Below are 22,265 nucleotides of genomic sequence, written 5' to 3' on the forward strand. Positions count from 1 at the left end.
TATTGAAACATGCAATTTTCATGCATGTTCGGTGGTGAGTGCGATATCGATCTAAGTTTTTCTGATAGCTATTGCACTCACCAGTGTTAATGCAGCCTCAGAGAGAAGTCAATGAGTCATCTCCAGATTAGTGTTCGCTATGGTTCATGTGGCTTTTGTAAAACATGTCTCTAAACTGCTGAACAGAACAGAGTAGCAGCTCAAGTAAGACGGCTGCCCCTATGATCAACAAAAAAATAAAACAAAGCATATACAGTAAAAATATAGAAAAAAATCTGATTCTAATTAGGAAACATCCCATTAACGAGGCATTCAACATTCACATGCCAAAGTGGTAAGAAAAAAAAACAAAACCCCACAATATAAATCCCTTTTTTTATTATTACAGATCAGTTGTAGTATAGCTCTATGCCTTATTTCTTCCAGTGCAAACAAAGCACCCTACTCATCAAAAGGTGCTGAAACACAAACATCCATATTTATAAAAGTAAAAATATACATATTAAATATTTTGCAGATTTTTAAATGATGCAATAAAAATGTATATTCTTCTCACCACCAAACAAGTGGGTTTAGCAGGAAATCGGCTGACATAAGATAGCTGACTTCAATGCAGGGCAGCATACACAGCTTCCAGGCTTTACAGCTACATAGGCATATAGGTCTAAAGATCATACAAACACATGAAGCACTAAGATGCAAGCATTAATCGCCTGCCTGCACACAGTCAAAACAAAACCCACTCAAGTTTTCCTTCAGAACGTGTTTTTTTCTGGCTTGTTTTAGGTTGGAAAAATGAAAAACAGAAAATTCCATGTATTTTGTTTGATAATGCCAGCAATTTTAGATATTTCCCCCCCCCCCTTAGGAGGTAAAAAAAACTCCATCTATGCTAAAATGCAAAAAAAAAAGCCAGACCCAGAAACATGCTGCAATTTTGAAAAACGCTATGGACGCAAAAAAATGCAGCACAAGTGAGAAAAAACACAATCTGCGGTGACTGTATGGGTTTCGGGTTTTCCTGTAGACCTAAAGCATCACCTGGACATAGTGGTTTTTGCAGCACTGGAAGCAGCAAAACACGCCAGCATCAAAAATGTCTTTTAATGTACAGCCACAGACTAAGAAAGCAAAATGGACATTAAGTCTTCTGTTCCTTGCCTTTTGGCGAAAACATTGCATTGTATGGTTGTCTTCTCCGTGGTCTCTGACAAGGGGACATCTGCTCTTTTATGTAACCTTTAGGAGGAAACCAAATCACAGTCGTTAATTTATCTCCTTGACAAAATTGCCGGTCCACATTAAAGGGTTTAACGGGCCTTTAATATTGTTGGCCTAAACTTAGAATAGGCAATCGATTTAAGATCAATGGTCAAGTTCTGCAGCGTCTTCATTGATTACCAAGTACAGTAGCATACACTTTGAATGGACTGTGCCAAGCATTACAGATAACTTCACCTCAGTCCCATTCAAGTAAACTGGACTTAGCTGCAGTACCAGGCACAGTTACTGCAAAACACACCACACTGTGCATGGTATACAATGAAGCGCCCGAAAGCTATGTTCTCTTGAATCAGTTTATCATAAAAAAACAGGTTGTCAATATTAAAAAGACACGGAAAACCCAAGATCGGGTCGCAACACAATTGATTTCAGTACAATAGACAAACCACTTCTCTGTCCCGTTGTGACAAATGAATGTTATCACTTCTGTATGGCCATATTAATGCACTTTGTAATATACTTTGTGCATTGTAAATTAGCCATACAGAAGTTACATACTTACCTACAGGGGTGCCTCCCCTGTGTTGATGATTCCGTTGTCCTTGGATCCAACAATTGCTCGCTACCGGCTTCTCCACTCGTCGGGCATGCGCAGAAGATATTCTAGGTCCGTGAACGAGCCTTAAAGAGTTTGCGCATGCGCAGTAGCCGCATTAGGGCTGTGATTGTGATTCAGCATTTCCACGTATGCGCAGACATTATTTGTGCCGTGACCGCACAAGGGAATCACTTCCTGGACTGCCGCGGCGAGGATAAGAAGCAGGCCCTGGATAGCGCGCACGCCGAGGAGAGAAGATACCGCGGTGCATCATGGGTAGAGAACTGCGGCGCCATCTTGGAATAAATCTCCCTGAGGTATTTTCAAGGTGAAGTATGATGCAGGTAAGTGAAACAAACTTAAAAAAGGTCATGCTGTTTATTATAACCTCTTTGTTTTGCAGGTCAACAGTGGAAGAAAAAAAAAATCTGATTTTGCAGCGAAACAACCCCTTTAACTATAAAATATATATGTTTATTGCCAGCTTAAGTATTAAAATGAGTTTCCCGCAGATACGAAGAGGCCATTTCTATAAGGGCTCAAGCAGACGGCTGAGCCAGATTTGGCTGCGAGAATTCTAGCAGCGGCATGCAACCCGTGCCCCAGCAGTGACCCGCAGCTCACCTCCTCCGCTCTGCGCCAGCTGCCGCCCAGCCGGAACATGCACAAAGCAGATCCGGCGCGTTAGCTATGACGTTTCTGTGCAGGCCTCTGCAAGGCTCACACAGAAATAGGACATGCCGCAATTTGTTTACTGCATGAGTTTCCAGGCGGTTAAATCGCAGCCGTCTGCATAGGATTGCATAAACTAATGTAATCCCATGGCAATGGGTACGGGTGGAAATTCTGCGGAAAATCTCGCTGCGTAATTTCAGCCCGTGTGCATTCACCCACAATCAATCTCCATCCCTGCAAACATATTACAAACGAGCTGTTTCTTTTTCATTTTCCATTTGCCGGCCTGTACCCTAGAACTACTGCTTGTTCTAAAATGTTGCTGCTGTATATAAGACATTGTAAGATCTACAGATGCTCACATTGTTGAAAAAAAATGATCTCTGTAATATAAATAAGGTTTAATCATAATATAACTAAGGCCCAATGTCCACAAGCGGATCAGATTCCGCATACAGGAGCCCAGAGCTGAATCCGATGCCACCCACGGTCGAGGACACTGCGTTACCTGTCCAGGTCTTCAATTTCCAGTTCTGCTTTCCCGCGAATTAGACGTATTCCATCTTCAATGGAAGCCATCCGTGTGGGAGCCACACTGAAATGCAGCATGCTTCGATTGGTTTTCCAGACCAAAAAGTCCGCAAATCAAATCTGCGTGCTTTATTTCATTTGTGGACGCCCATGTTTCCATATGGCGGCTTGATTTGCAGATCTTGTGGACATTGGGCCTAAAAGTTATACAGCTTTCTAATACTTGCCATTTTTAAAATATTCACAGATTTTTTTTTTAAAAACAAAAAAACTTTGCATACCGGCACTAAAACATTGTGACAAAACGGGTCTAAATCAGGGCTACGTCAACCTTTAAATGTAAACAATGATTATTTTGCTGTAAGCAATCAAAAATCCTGGAACGGCTGCAATATTGAAACACATTATACAAGAAAGCTGCAAAACCCTTTATTATACAGCGAGATTGGATTCGTTTAAAGCCCTTGAAATTATCAGATTGGGCTGTTGCAAAGTAAACTAAACATGCAAACTTAATTTGGCATTAGCGATGGTCAGTCCCTAGTCATGTGTGTCTTACTTTCTCAGGTGCATATTCTAGTTCACATAGAGCAGCAGCGCTAATGCCACGAGCATAACTGGATTTGAAATGTCAGGCTGATACTTTTACTCGTACAAGGATTGAATGGGACATTAAGTTCTTCCCCAAAAAAGAGGCTACTTCCCTGACTGAGTTTTTGACAGGAAGCAGAATTGCATTACTGAAGCACTGGGGAAAGCATCTCCCGTCGTCTATTATGACACATAAGGGGAGTGAAAAATTATAAATATCTTTAAAGCTAGTGGTAAATGTTCTAAACTAAAATGGTAAAGGGGTATTACCATTTTGGATATTCTTGGAATAAATTTGGTCCCATATCTATTACCAAAATGGGGGTCCTATTTCCATAGCCACTGGTGGTCGGCAGTACATACACAGTCGAACTGGCTGCTCTACAGTTTCCATAACTTTCATGGGTGTACCGATAGCACAAGTTGCATTGTTTCTGCAGCTCGGCAGTTATGGAAACAGAGTAGCTTGCTGTGCTCCAGTGTTTCTATAACTCCCATTTACTTCTATGGGAGTTATAGAAACAGTGTAGAACAACCCGTTTGACCTTTTCTGCACTCCCAGCTAACAGGGACTCTGGTATACAGGTTGTATTCCCATCTCAGTCATGTTTGACTGAGATGGGAATAACCCTTAAAGGGGTTGTCTCGCGAAAGCAAGTGGGGGTATACACTTCTGTATGGCCATATTAATGCACTTTGTAATATACATTGTGCATTAAATATGAGCCATACAGAAGTTATTCACTTACCTTCCCTGCGCTGGCGTCCCCGTCTCCATGGCTCCGTCTAACCGCCCAATTAGACGCGCTTGTGCAGAAGGGTCTTCTGCCTTTGGGTCTGTCCGGCAGCAGCGGCGTTCTGGCTCCGCCCCCTTCTACTCGTCATCGCGTAGCTCTGCCCCGTCACGTGTGCCGATTCCAGCCTCCTGATTGGCTGGAATCGGCACACGTGATGGGGCGGAGCTACGCGATGGCACGTAGAAGGGGCGGAGCCAGAACGCCGCTCGTGCCAGACCGAGCCGAAGGCAGAAGACCCTTCAGCGCAAGCGCGTCTAATCGGGCGATTAGACGCTGAAGTTAGACGGAGCCATGGAGACAGGGACGCCAGCGCAGGGAAGGTAAGAGAATAACTTCTGTATGGCTCATATTTAATGCACGATGTATATTACAAAGTGCATTAATATGGCCATACAGAAGTGTATACCCCCACTTGCTTTCGCGAGACAACCTCTTTAAGTATCAATAAGGGTTAATATTTGATGAAAGACAAAAATAAATCTCTTACCTCTTTCTTTGCAAGTCTGGGTAGATGGAAAGCCGACTTCCCAAAAGTTCTCTGGAGTATTAGGTGGGATATAACGGAATCTGTGCCTGGAGCAGGCTGCCAACTTCTTGCCTCTCTCTTCTTCTGGAAGGTCTGCATAGTACTGGTGGAAGATCAAACTAACAGTTACAAATCTGCTTAGATTCACTAGCAAAAACATCTGACATTTCTATAATACATAGCCTGTAGAAAAAAAAAAAAAGCTGAAGGTTACATTTTTTCCTAAATCTTCCTTCTCTTTCCATAAGAAACTTCACTAAAATCTTGTTTACATTAATGATCACCAAGTAGTTAAACTGCAATGTTCGTAGAAGCGGCTTTGTTCACATATATTAACACATTTTTAGGCTGAAACAGTGAATTTTCTGCATGATAAAAAAAGGTTTATTTTATATGTAAGAATGTCAGAATTGCAGTAATTGGTTTTTGGTGCCCGTGATGTTATAGCCCACATCACAACTTTTAGGGGAAAAAAAATTTGAGGATTAATGGCAGAAGACAAGCAGAAATAATAAGGTCAGCCTATTACAAAGACTTGGATATTGTCCAAATTATTAGGGTTGAGTTTTCTAAATACCTTTAACGCGTTCCAATTTATTTTCCCGGCCACCTGCACACTCCAACTTTTTTTTTTTTTAGAGTGGGAAAGCACCTTGTGGATTCTCTGGAATTACTCAGACGCATAAAAACAGGATTTTTTGTTTAACTTACCGTAAAATCACTTTCTCGTCACATTCATTGAGGGACACAGCAAGACCTTGGGTATAGCTAATGCCACTAGGAGGCGACACTAAGCATAAAAGTGTTAACTCCTCCCACTAGCTATATCCTATCTGCAGCATCATGCTAGCTCAGTTTGTATGCAAGCAGTAGGAGCGGCCAGTAGGATACAACAGTAATAGATAATAACTAACAATACTCACGAACTGTAACGTATTCCAACACCATGTGTGACTGCACCGAGGATGCTTCAACCAAAAGGAGTCTATGTTACAGTCCTATACCAGACTGGGTGGGTGCTGTGTCCCCCAATGAACGTGATGAGAAAGTGATTTTACGGTAAGTTATACCAAAAACCCTGTTTTCTCGTCCGTATCATTGGGGGACACAGCAAGACCTTGGGACATTCCAGAGAAGCGGCCAAGGGGGCGGGAAAATATAAGAAGCCGCAGGTGTAAAGAATCGCCATAAGCTGTGAAACTGCGACCAGCATGGAGGGATGACTAGACATCCAGCATTCTCAAAGATGAAGTATAAAAAGGACCTCAGTAACGGTCCCATGCACCACGGGGAGAGCGCTCCTAACGAGGAGCTTCCAACGAGGCACCCGCTGTCCGAGTAATATGTGCCGTAGCAACAGGCTGATGATATGTTGTCTTTGGCCTGGTAAACCTGTACTGCTGCAGAGCGGAGTTAGTGCGAGGAGCCCACTTCGGAAATCCAAGGACACAACCTGTGTTGTCAGGAGGGCCAGCAGAGCGCTAGGGCAACTGATGAATGCCACTTGAAAGGTAATTGCCGAAGTCAGACAGAACCCACTTGTGACCGGCCGTCCCTTGCGATGAGCCACCATCGATAAAGGGGGCAACCGAAGCCTTCATTGAAGTGGATCCAGAGACCACCGTGAGGGAATATGCAACAAGTGGATAAGAACCTTCTCCTGATGACAAGACGACCGTGGACAAGTCCGCCTGATAGAACCTCTTGCTCGGAAGGGAGACTGGATGCCAAGTCAAGCTGCACGTGACCTCAGTGCGCAAAACAAATTCAGCTGTAACTGCTTCTGTATGAAAAAGTATCCAGAAACCAGCTGTGGTGTCATCAGCGGCATCGGTGCTGAACTTCTAGGCGAGCGGCCACCTTCACAGAAGTGCAGACTGTAAACACCGCCTTCACAGTCCCGTCCTGAGTAAGGAAGCAGATGGATTCTAGACTGCCAAAAACAAAAAGCTCCGTTGCGTTTAACCATCGTGTCCCACCAGGACTCACGAGGTGAGGCGCACATCTTCCTGGGTCGACTGTCCTGAGAAAGTCGCACAGGCAGCTGACTACCGTCAGAATGTGGTGTACCAGAATCCTGGCACCGCCATCCGACTCAAGTCCGCAGAGCTGCAGCACGGCATGACCGTGAAGCTGTGCATTCCAACAACTCCCACACGTGACATTGGTCGTCGTAGAAGCTGCAGGGTGAAAGCACCTGCGCCAAGAAGTTCTTTAGCCTTTTCCATCCAGACAGGCCGTCGTTCAATGGCCTTACCGCCTTCCAGGCAAATGCGTGGGAGCCACAGCTGCCAGAGAATTGGAGATGGAGACACATGGCTCAAACATACCGCAGTTTCAGCCCACTGAAACCACGACAATGTCCACAGCATCCACCTTCTGAATGAAGTCCAGCCTTGGAAAAGGTGACGCCTTGTAGTAACTAGGGTTGGCTGCTTACAAGATATCAAAGCAATAGCATGACTCTAAGCAGGTACAAGAAAAGCGGATGTCACGGCAAGATTACACAAGTACGTGAGTCTCGCTGGTCCTGCTGTGGAAACACCAGGATTAGGGAGAGACTAGCACTAATGATTGAAGGCAGTATAGGTGTATACTGTTCCACGGCCTCCTGCAAGCAACAATGCAGGAGGAATATAGCAGAAGAGGTTCGCAGCATACTTCCGGTCCGTCTGATTTAAACACTTTGTCTCTCGGACTGCACAGTGTAAGGCGTAGGCCGAAACTGAACCAGACCCGTGATGAGCAGAAAACTCACTAACAGTGGCTCCCAGCCATACTGGTTGAAGAGGGCCTTCGCCAAACGAAAGGACCTTGAAAAATGGAATAAGTGTCCACAGAGATTAACCCCATACAGTAACTCCACAGACAGAGTCCATTGATGTCAGAGACAGCCACGCTAAGAGACTGGTGTATATGGGAAGTATGATACTAACTTCCGTATATGATACGTCCCGCGAAGGAATAGAAATTACCTAATAGTTGCTGAGGAACTCCCATAATTCTCTGCTGACACAAGGTCATCCACCTGACAGGATGCATGACATCCCAACTTTTTGGCTAAGCGAAGCAGTCACCTTCCAGGGTTTAAGCCGGGCCATAATCTTACGCATTGACCTGCGCAGGAAGGATCCATGCAGAAACGCCGAAGGAGCATAGTTGGAGTCTACTCGGAATTACAGAGTATTCCTCACGGCAACAGTCGGCCATCCACAATAGGAGACTTCGTAGTCCGATATGCCGCTAAATTCGATTCCACACAGGATCCCGTCCCAACAGATCTCATTCATGCATTACAGGCACCATGAGTGACCTACAGTCACAGCTGATGGCACTAGCGGTCCCGTCATTCTAGAAAGCAGTACATGCCGTTTTAGAGTCAGAACCGCGTGGAGAGGGATCAGACCCATAGTGGTTCAGTGTGTCAGAGCTGACCGGAGGGGCGCCAGTAGATAATCTACAGCCCCTATGCTCCCTGACAGAGGGAGGACCACCAGACTTACCACTATACATAGAATGAAAAAGACTGTCCACACTACGAGGCGTTCTGCAACTGGACATCAACCCCATATTGTGGAGAGAGTGCACATATTATGCGGCTCTGGACGGCCACAATCTGCAGCCTATCCTGTAAACGGAGATCATGCCAGGCTGCCTGCAAGGAAACCGCAGGTGGCCACCATAGGGAAGCTAGCCTTTAGGTAAGGCTCACCGAATCAAGAGCGGGGATGAGGAGTGATGTATCCACTACATTCCTGTGCAGAGTACTCTTTCTGTAATGGAAGGTACCAGCGGTCTCAGTAAGCCCAGCGGAATGCTGACAACCATTTTGAACAATGTTGTTCATAAGCCGAGAGACTCTCTGGCTGGATGAAATCTCACAGAGCGCACTTGCTATGCTGGTCTGGCCGGCCCCAGGTTATCCTGGACACAGACATTGCGGTAGACTAGCAGCAGGGGAGCTACCGTTAGGCAAGGCTCAACCTGGCCCGAAGCAGCCATGAGGAGCGTGTCTCTAGACGTGTTCCTATATGGGAGGTACCACAGGTCTCAGCCAGCCCAGAGTAATGCTGACAGTATTAATCGGTAAGAGGCTATAATCCCGTACTGTAGCGAGAGCGCACTTTGTATGTGGCTCTGGCTGCCCCGTCCGCATGTCATCCTGGATACAGATACTGCGCTAGGGTGCCTGCAGGGACATGCAGGAGGGGCAACGAGGGGGCTAGCCGTTAGGGAAGGCTCAACTCGGTCCGGAGCGGAGACGAGGAGCGATATGTCAGCTGAATTCCCGTGCAAAAACCTTTTTCACATGGAGGGTACCACAAGTCTCAGCAAAACCCCAATAATGCTGGAAATCAGGTTTAAACACTGTTGTCCATAAAACGAGATATCCTCTGCTGGATGTAATCTCGTACTGTAGCGAGAGTGCACCTAGTATGTGGCTCTGGCCGCCCCTGTCCGCGTGGCATCCTGGACTCTGACACTGCGGTACGTTTGGCTGCAGGGGATCAGCAGGGGGGCAACAGGGGAGCTACCGATAGGCAAGGCTCAACACGGTGCGGAGCGGATATGAGGGGCGACGAGTCCAGAGAATCCCTAGGCCTAGTACTCTTCCCAGTATGGAAGTTACCACAGATCACAGCAAAAACAGATTCGCGCACAATGGATTGGGCAGGGGGGCGCGTAGGGCAGTGGCACAGGTTCCAGCCACATAGGACCCTACGCGCATGAAACACCGGCCGCCTTGCAGACCCCAACTGGGACTTCTTGCGCGGCGGCTGCACAATGCGTGGCGGACAGCGAAAATACGCAGCACGGTGCAAAATATATACCAGCCGGACCAGAGGATGCGCAGCCACCAAGCCTCAACACACATTGACCCAAGGCACAGGATGGGCATATACATATGCCACTAGCATTAATACAAGGCGCGCAGCGGCAAAACGTACTCTTCCAGAGGAAAAAGGCTGCAGATGTCCTAGCCAGGACGGAGAGCGGCGCGGCAGCCAGAGAAAAGCCCTGTCTCCCCGTATTCCCACAAAGTTTTCTATGACGACCTAAACTACACGTCTGCCTCCTTGCAGACACTAAGCTAAAAACCGATCTAGCTGAATGCCTGCAGGTGGGATATAGCTAGTGGGAGGAGTTAACACTTTTATGCTTCGTGTCGCCTCCTAGTGGCAGAAGCTATACCCAGAGTCTTGCTGTATCCCCCAATGATACGGACGAGAAATAACCTCCCAGGTTTATTTTTCAAAACTTTGCTAATAAAATCCTCATGAGTTATAAGTGTTTCACATCAGGAAGATCATTTGTAATAATTCTATAAATATATGTATATTGATATAAACATACATTTATATAAGACAAGACTTGATTAATTTCTCTAATGATATCTATCACTATAATACAGTGCAATACAACAGCACTGTATAACTGCATACAATGTGTATAGCATATGTTTCTAACACTATGCAGGACAGCACTCTGATGTCGAAGGCTGTTCTGCATATGTATATTACACTGTGCAACACCATTCATATGAGGCACTATTGTACCTCCTCTCCTTGCAGAACTCAACATTTTAATGATCTCTTTAGGGCCCGTTCACATCTGCACCCTGGGGTCCGTCTGATTTCAGTTTTTCAGCTCTGTCCTTGGAGCGGACCACCACAAATGCTGGAACCGCCAGTTTTGGCACATGCCAGAGACAAAAAGCGTTGAACAAACCCTATTCACTATAATGGGGGTCCATACGGCTTCCAGCATTTCAACCAGTATTTTACAGGGCGAAATAACACTGCATAGCGCTGGATTCTCTGCCAGTTCTGCGCCGGAGGCTCCAATCAAAACCTTCAACAAAGATTTAAAATGGACCCTTAGGGCGCTTTCGCACGAGTTTTTATGTTCAGTTTTTTGTTCAGGAGTGGAGAAAGTACAATGGAAAGATTTGCATGTCTTCCGTATTTTGGACCCACTCCTGGTTTTGGCTCACAAAAAACTGAACATAAAAAAACTGTAGTGAAAGCGCCCTTATTCTACCTTTTGTGCAGAAATATAATGCCAGTCTGGCCCACCACTGTCAATATCCACAATTTTTAATTCTGACTAGTGTCCATGCCTGTTTGCACCTTAAGGACCAGGCCAAATTTTGGAAATCTGACATGTGTCACTTGAACATAGAACACCACCGTAAAGGTTTTGCATATCCCAGGGATTCTGACATTGTTTTTTCACCACATATTGTGCTTCATTTAGGCGGAAAAAATAGACTGATAGAATTTGTGTGTACATTAAAAAAGCAAAAAATTGGGAAAATTTTGAAAAAAAAAGGCTACTTTTTTCACATTTTCAACTGCAATATCTCAAATATGTGCAAACTTACTGTACAAATTTTTGATGAGATCTATATTTACATCTCTACTTTATTCTGGAAGCACATTGGAAAAACGCCAGTTTTTTTTTTTAAAGCAATTAGGAGATGTACAAATGTAACAAATTTTTGAATGAATCTAAAAAAAAAAAAAAAAAGGAAAAAAGTACAGATTTTCGGTTTTTGGCAATTGTGTAATTTAAAAAAAACACCACTTTTTTGTACAGCACTCATATGAATGAAGACTTTCACCCAAAAAGGGATCTCTCCTGTTTGTCATGTGTTCAGAAACATACCAATTGTGGCCCTAATCTTATGCACAACAGGGCCCAAACTGAAAAGAGCATTACACTTCAACAGTTTTTTTAACTTTTACATGATCGCCATTATCCATTGGATAATGGCGCTCGCGTGACCGGAGACCGGCGGAGGCATTAGGTAAGTAATTTCACCTTCCCTCACAGTTCGGATCCGTGACGGGAGGCGAAACTTTACCTATTTTTTTTAAAACCAAGAACCACGTATCTCAGCCTCCCGTGAGATCTCCAGGCTCTTTGCTACATTTGGTAGTCAGGAGCAGGAAGATTTTAAACTACCTCAGCAGGTTATCATTCCACAGCCCATGTGGCTGTAATCCCCAGAGCAAGCATGTTTTTACATCCCTGGGGATTAAAGCCCACTAAACCAGGGCGTAAATACACTATGGGGTGGTCACTAAGGGGTTAATTAAAGTTATCTTTGTAAACACTGTCAGAACAGTCAGAAGCAATATGCCTGAACACTGCACAAAAGCAGTCTATTAAACTTACCAATTCACATTCCTTACAAGTGTGCCCTAGTAATTTCCTCCTTTCTTCCTTGTTTCGCACAACCTCAATATGAGGAAAATCCACTACAGATTTTTTCCTATTTAAAAATAGACAAAAGAAAGCATAAGAGAACATATAGACTCAGAGCAGGTTTGTACGGATTGTTCTTTTTTGTTTTTAGTTGGGAGAACGCTTCATCTTTTTACATAAATGGGCATACATGAACGCTCTGATCTGTTTTCCTATATGATAAGGCTTTTATGGACACTAGCTGTGGGCGGCTTCATGTTATTTTTCCTGTACACTGTGTTCTATAGAGAACCCTGAAGAACCTCCTGTCCTCTACAGCAGAGAACAGCTGGATGCATAAGACAAGCGGCCCGCTTGTCTTCTGCATCCCCCGCTCGGAGCAAGGTGATCGCTCAATGTTTGAGCGATCACCTTGCGCTGTAAATGCACACAACAATTATCGCTCAAAAGACATCTTTTGAGCGATAATCGTGTCTAAATGGGCTTTAAGGACTTTCAACATACAATGGTCTTGCTGGAATTAATATTAATCCCATTGTATTTTAGAAGTTATCATTTACACATCAAACATCACATGTTGTTCCAGGAGACCATCTAGAGAAAGTGCTTTTAAATTTCCAGACACAATGAAGTAGCTAGAAAAGTCAGGGCTCCTTCCCACGGACGGATTTCGGCTGCGTAATTCGCGGCAGAAATCCGCTGCCTTGCCCGCAGCTATTAGGTTCTATTGAATTCAGCACCGTGAATTCACTCAACCTCACCCGCGGCATGCTCTATTTGCCGCGGGTGTACGCGCAGACGGCTTCCATTGCAGTCAATAGAAGCTGTCCGTCACGCTATCTTCCGCTGTGCAGCCGGCCCTAGGGTCCTTCTTGGCCGGCCACCAGCCTGCATCCACAGTAAACAGGCAGTCTGTTATAAATGAACAACTACCTGTTTACATGAGTCAATCGTTGTTTGATTTTTATACCTACATAAATTGAACAAAGAACAAATAGTTTGTCCTTCGGTTGCTGAATGGCCAAAAGCCTCACACAAATCTGTGCTGAGAGTGAACATAAGTAAATGGTAACATGTTAGTATGAGAATAAAGTAATGGTCTGGTAACCTGAGGCATTACATGCATGAAGGGGTGTCATATATTTCAATGTTTTATGCTATGTGCATCTCATTTCTGATATGTTTTTTTATATAAATGACCTCAGCAATAGAACTCATATTGCGGTCATGTTTTTTGCTGCACCTATAGAAAGCAACAAAGACAACATTTGACTCTTAAATTACCATTGTTTATGTCCGTATCTATAAATTTACCTTTCAGCATCCTGTACATAGGGCTCTATATATGCCTTTTGCTTCTGATAGGCTTCTGCTTTGCCTTGGTCCCCTAAGCAAAAAAAAAAAAAAAGCAATGTAAGCAAACTGATAGTGTATGATTAGGGGGAACAGTTTATTGATGCAAAAGTTCGATACCAATGTGAAAGAATTTCTCCACACAAGATACTCGAGAGGTTAGGCCGGGCTCACATGACCGTACTGTAATATGCTTAAAAAAAACAAAAAAAAACAAAAATGCCAGCACAGGGAACTGCGTATTGTCACGTTTTTGCCTGTGCAAGAGTAGTTTTTTTTTTTTTCCCTTTTAACGTACGCTGTCATGCACTGACAGCTTCCTGGTCTCCTCTTTTGTTTTTTGACTTTCTTCTCCTCTTTCCTAGCAACAAGCATGCAAAACACCCTACGTCCTGAACATAGTCGTAGAAAACAGAAAGGCTGTACGCGGGTAAAATAGAACATGCTGCGTGCTTTTACGCATGTAATATACACAAACATATGCAAGTATATGATAATCAATGTACTTTCATTGAAGCCATTCACAGCGTATTATGCAATTCAACTACACTTGTGTGAGCCTGGCCTTAGGGCAAGCTCACTCAAGCCTAATATTTAATTACGCATGTGATGTATGCGTGCATAATACATGGTGAATGGATTCAATGAGAGTATATTGATCTAGTCACACTTGGGTATATACATTGCATCGTATAATATGCGTGTAGAAAAGAACGCAGCATGTTCAATTTTCCCGTGTATTATGCACAATAGAGCCCTATTCTACATGGGAGCGTAATAAATGCTGTACACAGGCAATTACATTGCGTATGTGTTTTGTTTATACGCACTATCACTAAGCAACAGAGCAGGAAATAAAAAAAATAAATAAATAAGATACAGGAAGACTGCACATGATAGCGTGAATGAGATACACTGTCATGCGTAGTCCAAAATCGCTGCCATATGCAGCAAAATGCTAACTCACGCAGCAGTAAAACACTGCATTATACATGCAATACGCTCGTGTGAGCCTGCCCTTAGGCCCAATGTCGACGGGCGGATTTGAATTGCCGATGATCCGCAGTTCAAGCCGCCCATAGGGAAGCATGGGGCATCCGCACTTCAATTAACACCTGCAAATTTTATCTGCGAATGGAAAAGAAATCACAGTACGCTCCATTTTACCGTGGATTCAGCGCGGATAGGCTCCATAGAAGCGAGCGTTCCGCAATGCATCTGCAATTCAATTGCGGATGCATTGCAAATTTGTAGGCAGATACCTCTGATTGCTTGGAGACCAAGCAGGGAAGTGGGGAGCAGGGGGAAGGCAGGCACTTCGGGCTTGTGATTTATTTTTTCAGCGCAAATGATAGCAGTGCATCCGCGCAGGGGGGGTTAATTGCATCCGCAATCGACAGCAAGCATTTAAATATAATTTCCGCACTGACATGCAGGTCTTTTGCTGCGGAAATCCGCACATGCTGTGGACATGAGGCCTTAGGCTTCATAAAAATATGTAAAGTTGAGTAATGAACTGCCTCAAAGGCAATTTCCAAAGGCAAAAAAACAGAATAAAAATGTATAAAGAAAGACAAAGACTTTAAAATAAAGGAATAAGAGGCTGAACAGGATCTTGACTAGGTCCATAAAGGAACTATGTTTATTAGCTAGGCGGGTTGTAAGGGCAGTAATTTTTAGCTACTAATATAGTCACACAGCATACAGTGTTGGGGAAAACGACACGACTGCAGGCAGCCAACACTGGGGTGCACAGGGTGGCATTTCATAGAGGTGCTATAAAAAGCAGCCAAAATATAAGCTTCCAATAAACGGCTATGCCGATTGTGCTTTGATCATAATTGTGACTGAAGCTGGAAAGGTCTGTATATCCACATAGCATGTGAGCTACTATGCTGTGCTATGTTATCCAGTAAACTGCTATGCTGCTTGTGCATAAATCCAAGTTGTGACGGGCTGGCATTGTCAGAGAGGTCTCTGCCAAACCGCAAAGAGACTGCCTAAATGCCGAGCTATCTATAAACATGTTGCATAGTAAAGCCATCCCTAAACCTAATCTAAAAAACATGTAATACATGCCCTCCTAACAGGTCTCACCACAAGGCTTTATCAAGGGAGCTCAGGTGGGCTATAGTCTTCCTTTCCTTACAACTGGAATAATGAACTATATGAACAAAAATGGAACTAGGATTTCCAAATATATCTTTTTATATTTTAAAAACAAATTAGAAGTATTTACTATAGTGTATGGCCAATCATAATTATATATACACACAACTGTACTATCACATAGTACATAGCCTTTTACTAATGTAAGAAAACCATAACCCTGTGACCCTACACTAAATTTGCAATTACTGAAGCTTCACTGTAAAGCCCCCTGCATTTCCCGCAGAATTTCCGCCCATGGCCGCCGCCATAGGATTGCATTAGAAAACGCAATCCTAGGCAGACAGCCGCGATTTGTCAGCGTGAAATCACACGCGGAAAACAAATCGCGGCATGTTCTATTTCTGTGCTGGTCTCGCAAAGGCCTGCAAAGAAATGTCAGCGATGACAGGCCAGCTTCTCTCTGCGTATGCGTTGGCTGGCACACAGCGCAGAGAGAAGACGCCGGTAGCGGGTAAGCCGCAGGCCTCTGCAGGGCACGGGACCGCAGCGGGATCTGACCCAGCTGTTTCCAGGTGGCCTAAAAGTTGCAAAATAGTTATTGGATCTGCTGCAATCACTGCTTCAATCAGAAGCAGCAGCGTCCTGGAGAATCTCTGACCTCTTTCTTTTGTAGACCCTTTCTTGGGGTGTGCAGGTCCACCAGGTTCTTCCTCAAAGTCCAACCTCTGGGAAGGGCTTTGTTCTTGGACATATGACACGTATGCATCACATTCCGTCTTGTCAAACATTTCTGCAAAACTGTCATGTCCTTTATTCTCCTCATCTGCAAGAAAACACATTACCAAACTCATCAGCTCGTGTCAGATATTTATCAGTACTACGGCACAAAGGACCCCCAACAACAGACATCCACAGAAGGGAATGACTTACGTGGGCGGTCATCTGTGTTCTCTGCATTTTTCATCTTCAACAGCATACTTTCACTGACATAGGTGTAATCCATATCTTCAAACTCCGGATTGACGTGGCATCCATCCTTGTCAGAGACAGCACATTATTCCTATTATTCTGAATAGTATTTATCCCTTAACCTACATTTTTGTTCCTCTTACCTTGTCATCTACAATGGTGTTGTCCAATTTATACTGAGAAAGGTCCGCTCCTGGGTCAATGCTCCATTGCACACTCTCTACAGAAGCTGTTTTAATGTAAACACATTACTGCAATTATTTTTATCTCTTTGCAGGGATTGCAATAACCATTAAGATTTCAAGTAGCAAAATTAACATTAGACAGACAAACGTTACTGTACATTAAAGTGGCTTTTCAAGTTATTTTCTTTAACTCATGCTTCCCATGCCTAAGACAGAATCCTACTGCACACTGATGAGGGGCAAACCCCCCCCGAAACAACTGACTGTGTATGGTATTCTAGCTTGGTTTTCAATTCCCAGTCATTGCCATAAGGCTTGTCTAAAGTCTGACATTGACTTGCAGGAATGCTGCCTTCCAATAGGTGGCGCTGCAGAGGTTTTTCCTATCTTCCCTATTTGCATATTTCCCAGAGGAGCATGGGTGGCCTCATAAGCCTCCTCACTCACCACCTAGACGCTCTCCTTAAGGATAAACAATACTCTCCCGACCCTAAAAATAACACATCCTATACTCCCCTCTCCCTGCCATGGATCTGTTCTCTGCTGTGACGCTGTGTTGATAGGCTACAATCAATCTGTTTGCAGGATGCCTCTGCTGCAGCCAATCACAGACCTCTGTGCTTGAACCCTTTCCCTCCACAGACAGTTTTGCGGGCGGCTTCTATTTCCCCCATCACCTCCAACTCTCTATATAGTGTTTCGTCAATACCTATATCACAGCTTGTCTTTTGGCAGACGAGTTATATTTTTTAATACCATTATTTATTTATGCGCTCTTTATTCTGCAGATTAGTACAATAATGGCGATATGAAGTTTATTTATTTTCTAAAATACTGTAAAAAAAAAAAAAAAAGAACTCTTCTCCATTGCCATATTCTAAGATTCAAACCTTATTTTTCACACCGATGGAGCTGTGAGGCATTTGTTTTTGTGTGACAAGTTATAGTTTTTATTGGAACTATTTTGGGTATATAAAACTTTTTCATCACTTTCAGTTCAATTTTTTTGGGGAGGTGAAGTGACCAAAAACAATCCTTTGGGTTTTTTTCCTTTAAATTTTTTCACATAGCACCTACCACGTGGGATAAGTAACACCACATACGTTTGGTTTTTTTTTTTAAACAGTCGTGATTAGTTTTGCGGCATCCATAAAAATCCAGTTTATTTTTCTTGTAATAAATAAGATATGTTATTTTCCAGCTTTTAATAATTTTTTGGGTTTTTTTTTTTGTCCCACTAAGGGACTTTACCATGCAATTACATGCCTAACACACAGCAGTACTTCAGTCTTATACCCCATTTAGACACAAAGATAATCGCTCAAAAGAGGTCGCTCAAGCGACTTGAGCGATCATCGGTGTCATTTACAGCGCAAGATGATCGATCAAGCGGGTGTCCCCGCTTGTCTTCTGCATCCAGATATACAGCCGAGCGCTCAGAGCAGAGGATGCAGGAGACAAGCGGGGACACCTGCATACAGCTGTTCTCCGCTCCAAGCGCCTGGGTGTCATACAGCTAGGTGCTCGGAGGGGATGATGTAGAAGACAAGCGGGGTGTCCCCGCTTGTCTTCTGCACGGAGCACCCGGCTGTTATACAGCCGAGCGCTCCCTTGCCTGTTATGGAAAACAGAGCTGGACCGCTCTTTATACCCAGCCCGTTATCACAGAGCAGGATACAGCTGAAACAATAGTAACGAAAACTGCACAATGTCAGTACAGTTACACACAACTATTATCGCTCAAAATACGGCTTTTGAGCGAATTCTGAGCGATAATCGTTGTGTCTAAATATGCCTTTTCAGTGCATTGTGCCTTTCAACATTTTCCTCTTGTGATATGAGGTAATTAGCAGGTAAATAAATACACCGCCATACGCTGTTTTGCTCACATTTGCATGTAAGCATTACATAATGAGTGTAAAAAAAAAATAAAAAAAGAACGCATGTTTTTTCTTGCCGTGTATTACGCAGGAGAGAGACCATTATTTTGTATGGGCACATAATTAATCTCACAATGTAATTGTATATGGGCAGCATATATACCGGACATGGTGACAGCGCGAGAAATTTAACAAAAGAAAAAGGGAAAACTGCGATATATGCTGTCACACGTACAAGATCGCTGCCAGAGGCCAGCTCCACAGCAGTAAAACCCTGCGTGACTATCACAGAGTTTTACGCATACGGCCGCATGAGCCTGGCCAAAGGAGTACTAAGCGGCTATGACAATGACAAGCCATCCGCATCCTATCATTGCATTGTGGGAGTGCCAGCTCCTGTCAAACCCCTTACATGTCGCAGTCGTTATTAACTACAGCATCGGAGGCACACGGGGCAGGCTCAGCTCCTGTATGTATACAGCAGATGATCAGCACATACATTTAATGGGAATCTATGCATATTGATTATGGTGCAGATTGTTAAAGCAGTGTACAGAAGGAAAAAACAAGGCCATACAGCAGCTCAGCTGTGTTTTTGAGGCAGATTATGAGGCTTCAGGAAAACCTTAGTTTGTGGTTGCAGGCTTTCACGGACAACTATAAGGAACTGCGTATCCGTTGTGCGATCAGCCTCTCACACCTTGAAGGCTGAAGAGCTGGTGGTGCATGGCTTAGATGTCATGCCTTGTCAGATCATGGAAGCAATGGGCCCTTTGTGTTTTCTCTTTAGTGTAAATGCTAAAATACTGTGACTGCGTTTACAGCTGAAGAGGAGTATGAACAGAACAAGCGGGGTCATAGGAATTACACTTTCATTCAACCCTATCAAACACGTCCTCAGCATAACACGATATCCGTCAGACGCAGATCCATCATGGGACACTGCTAAAGCTATATTTTTCCCACGTACCGCTTCCCATATTTTGTTACAGTGCTAGCTATTTGTTTGCTGTAAAATATTTTTTCGATGCAAGTTATAAATTAAAACTTGGCGGTTTCTCTCTCTCATTTTTTTCGTTAAAAAATCCAAAATCTTGCCAACACCACCCACATCAAATTGTATTTGCAGTTTCCCAACAGTTAGGCCAATATGTCTAAATTCAAAAGGTTATCCCTTCTATGAAATTTACTATACTGCAAAAGAATGACCCAGTCCATACTTCTGGTGAACTCGGCAGGCGTCAGGACTCTTTCCAACTTCTCAAAATTGGATTTTTCGCGTTAAAAAAAAAAAAAAAAAAAAAAAATTAGCTATAGTGATTTTTTTTTTTTGCTTTATATCTCTGGAACAAAGACGACCTGAAGTATCAACAAGAACACACATGCTTGGTTGATTTAAGGGAAACCTGTCAGGTCCCCTAAGCTGCCCAGGCCACAGGCAGGAGGGAATCATGACAGGCACTGATTCCAGCGGACGCTTTTACCAATTAGTTTAGTAGTTTTGCAAAGCTTACTTTTGAAACTTAAAAAACCTTGCAGGGTTGGATAGTTTTGTTTTTGCTTTTTTTCTTTTGTTGTTGCCAGAGGTTGTATGGATATTTTGCACCTTTGGTAGCAAGCACAATTTTCACACTTTAATGTCTTTATTTTGTTATTTACGGTTTATTTGTACACATCCAAACACACATACTCATGTATTTTTAAGGGTTTTTATTTTTTAAAAAAGCGGAAAACCCTAAAACAAAATTAAAATTTTGGTATCGTTATAATCATACTAACCCACAGGAAAAAAAATTCATTGTGTCATCTATGCTGCATGATTAACGCTGTAAAAAAAAAAAAAAAAAAAAAGATTGCAGAATTGATGTGTTTTCTCTCCCTGCTATCATAAAAAAAAAAATTAATAAAAGTTTTAAAATATAGTCTTATGTACCCAAAAGGGACACAGATTGCCACCAAAGAACAAGCCGTTATACGGAAAAATAAAAAAGCTATGGCTTTTGAAAAATGGAGATGAAAATCTGCCAAAAATCGTTACATCCTAAAGCCCAAAATAGACCATATGCTTAAGGCTGCCTGCCCACGGGCGGATTTTCATTGCATTCCCCGCGGCGATAATCCGGCCGCGGGGAAATGCAGTGAAAGCTCTCCATAGTGTTGCTATGGAGAGCGCTTCTCTTCTGTCCATGAGCGGAGAATCATTGCGATTCTCCGCGATCAGCCTATCTGTCAGATAGGCTGACAGCGGAGATCCGTCTGCTGCTCCTGGGCGGCGGTATCCTGCGGTGGAGATCTGCCGCAGGATACTGCTAGGCCGGGGACAGGTACCCTAAGGGGTTAAAGTAATTCCTACTGAGATGAAGAATCCTTTGCACACACCAACTAGAAGGAGATGTAGATGGATCAGAGTCTAATGCGATAAAACAATTGAGGAGAGAATGTAAAAGAAAGATATACCTTTCTCTGTGTCTCTAGATTGCCGAATGTGAGGATTTGGCTGCAGTACAGATGCTTGCTTGCAGCCTCTGTTCACCGATCTACTTGGCCTTTTTGGCACATGGACTCCATTCATCTGAAAAAAAATTGTAAAAGTCGCAGGATACTAAATAAACGGGTGTACAAATTTAATAGTCGTGTAATTGAACATAAGTAAACACATAAGCATTATAAGCTATGCTGCTCACAGACCAGGTTCCAAGGATGTACTTTTTATACTCCCTCCAGCCCCCCATTCTTGAGCGGTCACCCCTGAAGTCAGCTTGCGGACAGTACAGCAGACTCCTCTCTGCAAGTTGTGCGCACACACTCCCATAGAGAACAATGGGAGTGCGCGTCTACAGCCTGCAGAGATGAGTCCGCTGTACTGTCCGTAAGCTGACTTTCAGGGGTGACCACTCAGGAATGGTGAGCAAGGTGTGTACAAAAAGAACATCCCAAAACTCCGCAGAACCTGGCCTGTGAGCATCATAACTTAAGTTTTAATGTACTTTTTGCTTGTGCAAATCATGCATATTTGCGCACAAAAAAAAAAACCGCATGCATGCTCCACTTCATTGAAATAGGCAATTAAAGGAGATGTCCCGCGCCGAAACGGGTTTTTTTTTTTTTAAACCCCCCCCCCGTTCGGCGCGAGACAACCCCGATGCAGGGGTTAAAAAAACCACCCGCACAGCGCTTACCTGAATCCCGGCGGTCCGGCGTCTTCATACTCACCTGCTGAAGATGGCCGCCGGGATCCTCTGTCTTCGTGGACCGCAGCTCTTCTGTGCGGTCCACTGCCGATTCCAGCCTCCTGATTGGCTGGAATCGGCACGTGACGGGGCGGAGCTACACGGAGCCGCTCTCTGGCACGAGCGGCTCCATAGAAGACTGCTGAAGACCCGGACTGCGCAAGCGCGGCTAATTTGGCCATCGGAGGCCAAAAATTAGTCGGCACCATGGAGACGAGGACGCTAGCAACGGAGCAGGTAAGTATAAAACTTTTTATAACTTCTGTATGGCTCATAATTAATGCACAATGTATATTACAAAGTGCATTATTATGGCCATACAGAAGTGTATAGACCCACTTGCTGCCTCGGGACAACCCCTTTAAGTTAAACATGCCATTTT

At 43.8% G+C, this 22,265-nt stretch overlaps 1 protein-coding gene across 3 annotated transcripts in view; it reads right to left on the reverse strand.

The window, feature by feature from the left end:
• Positions 1-349: 349 nt before the first annotated feature.
• RBBP8 (RB binding protein 8, endonuclease) overlaps positions 350-22,265 on the reverse strand; it is a 58,461-nt gene continuing 36,545 nt past the window's right edge. For all 3 annotated transcript variants that reach the window (XM_066579627.1, XM_066579629.1, XM_066579630.1), the window contains exons 12-19: positions 21,111-21,225; positions 16,732-16,817; positions 16,550-16,655; positions 16,278-16,442; positions 13,469-13,541; positions 12,125-12,221; positions 4,904-5,045; positions 350-1,239 (exon numbers count right to left, since the gene is read on the reverse strand). In XM_066579627.1, the coding sequence (XP_066435724.1) occupies positions 1,142-1,239; positions 4,904-5,045; positions 12,125-12,221; positions 13,469-13,541; positions 16,278-16,442; positions 16,550-16,655; positions 16,732-16,817; positions 21,111-21,225 (882 nt within the window). In that variant the 3' untranslated portion in view covers positions 350-1,141. The remainder of the gene's footprint in view (positions 1,240-4,903; positions 5,046-12,124; positions 12,222-13,468; positions 13,542-16,277; positions 16,443-16,549; positions 16,656-16,731; positions 16,818-21,110; positions 21,226-22,265) is intronic.

This window comes from Eleutherodactylus coqui, chromosome 9, assembly GCF_035609145.1.
Source record: "Eleutherodactylus coqui strain aEleCoq1 chromosome 9, aEleCoq1.hap1, whole genome shotgun sequence".
Taxonomy (NCBI): Eukaryota; Metazoa; Chordata; class Amphibia; order Anura; family Eleutherodactylidae; genus Eleutherodactylus; species Eleutherodactylus coqui.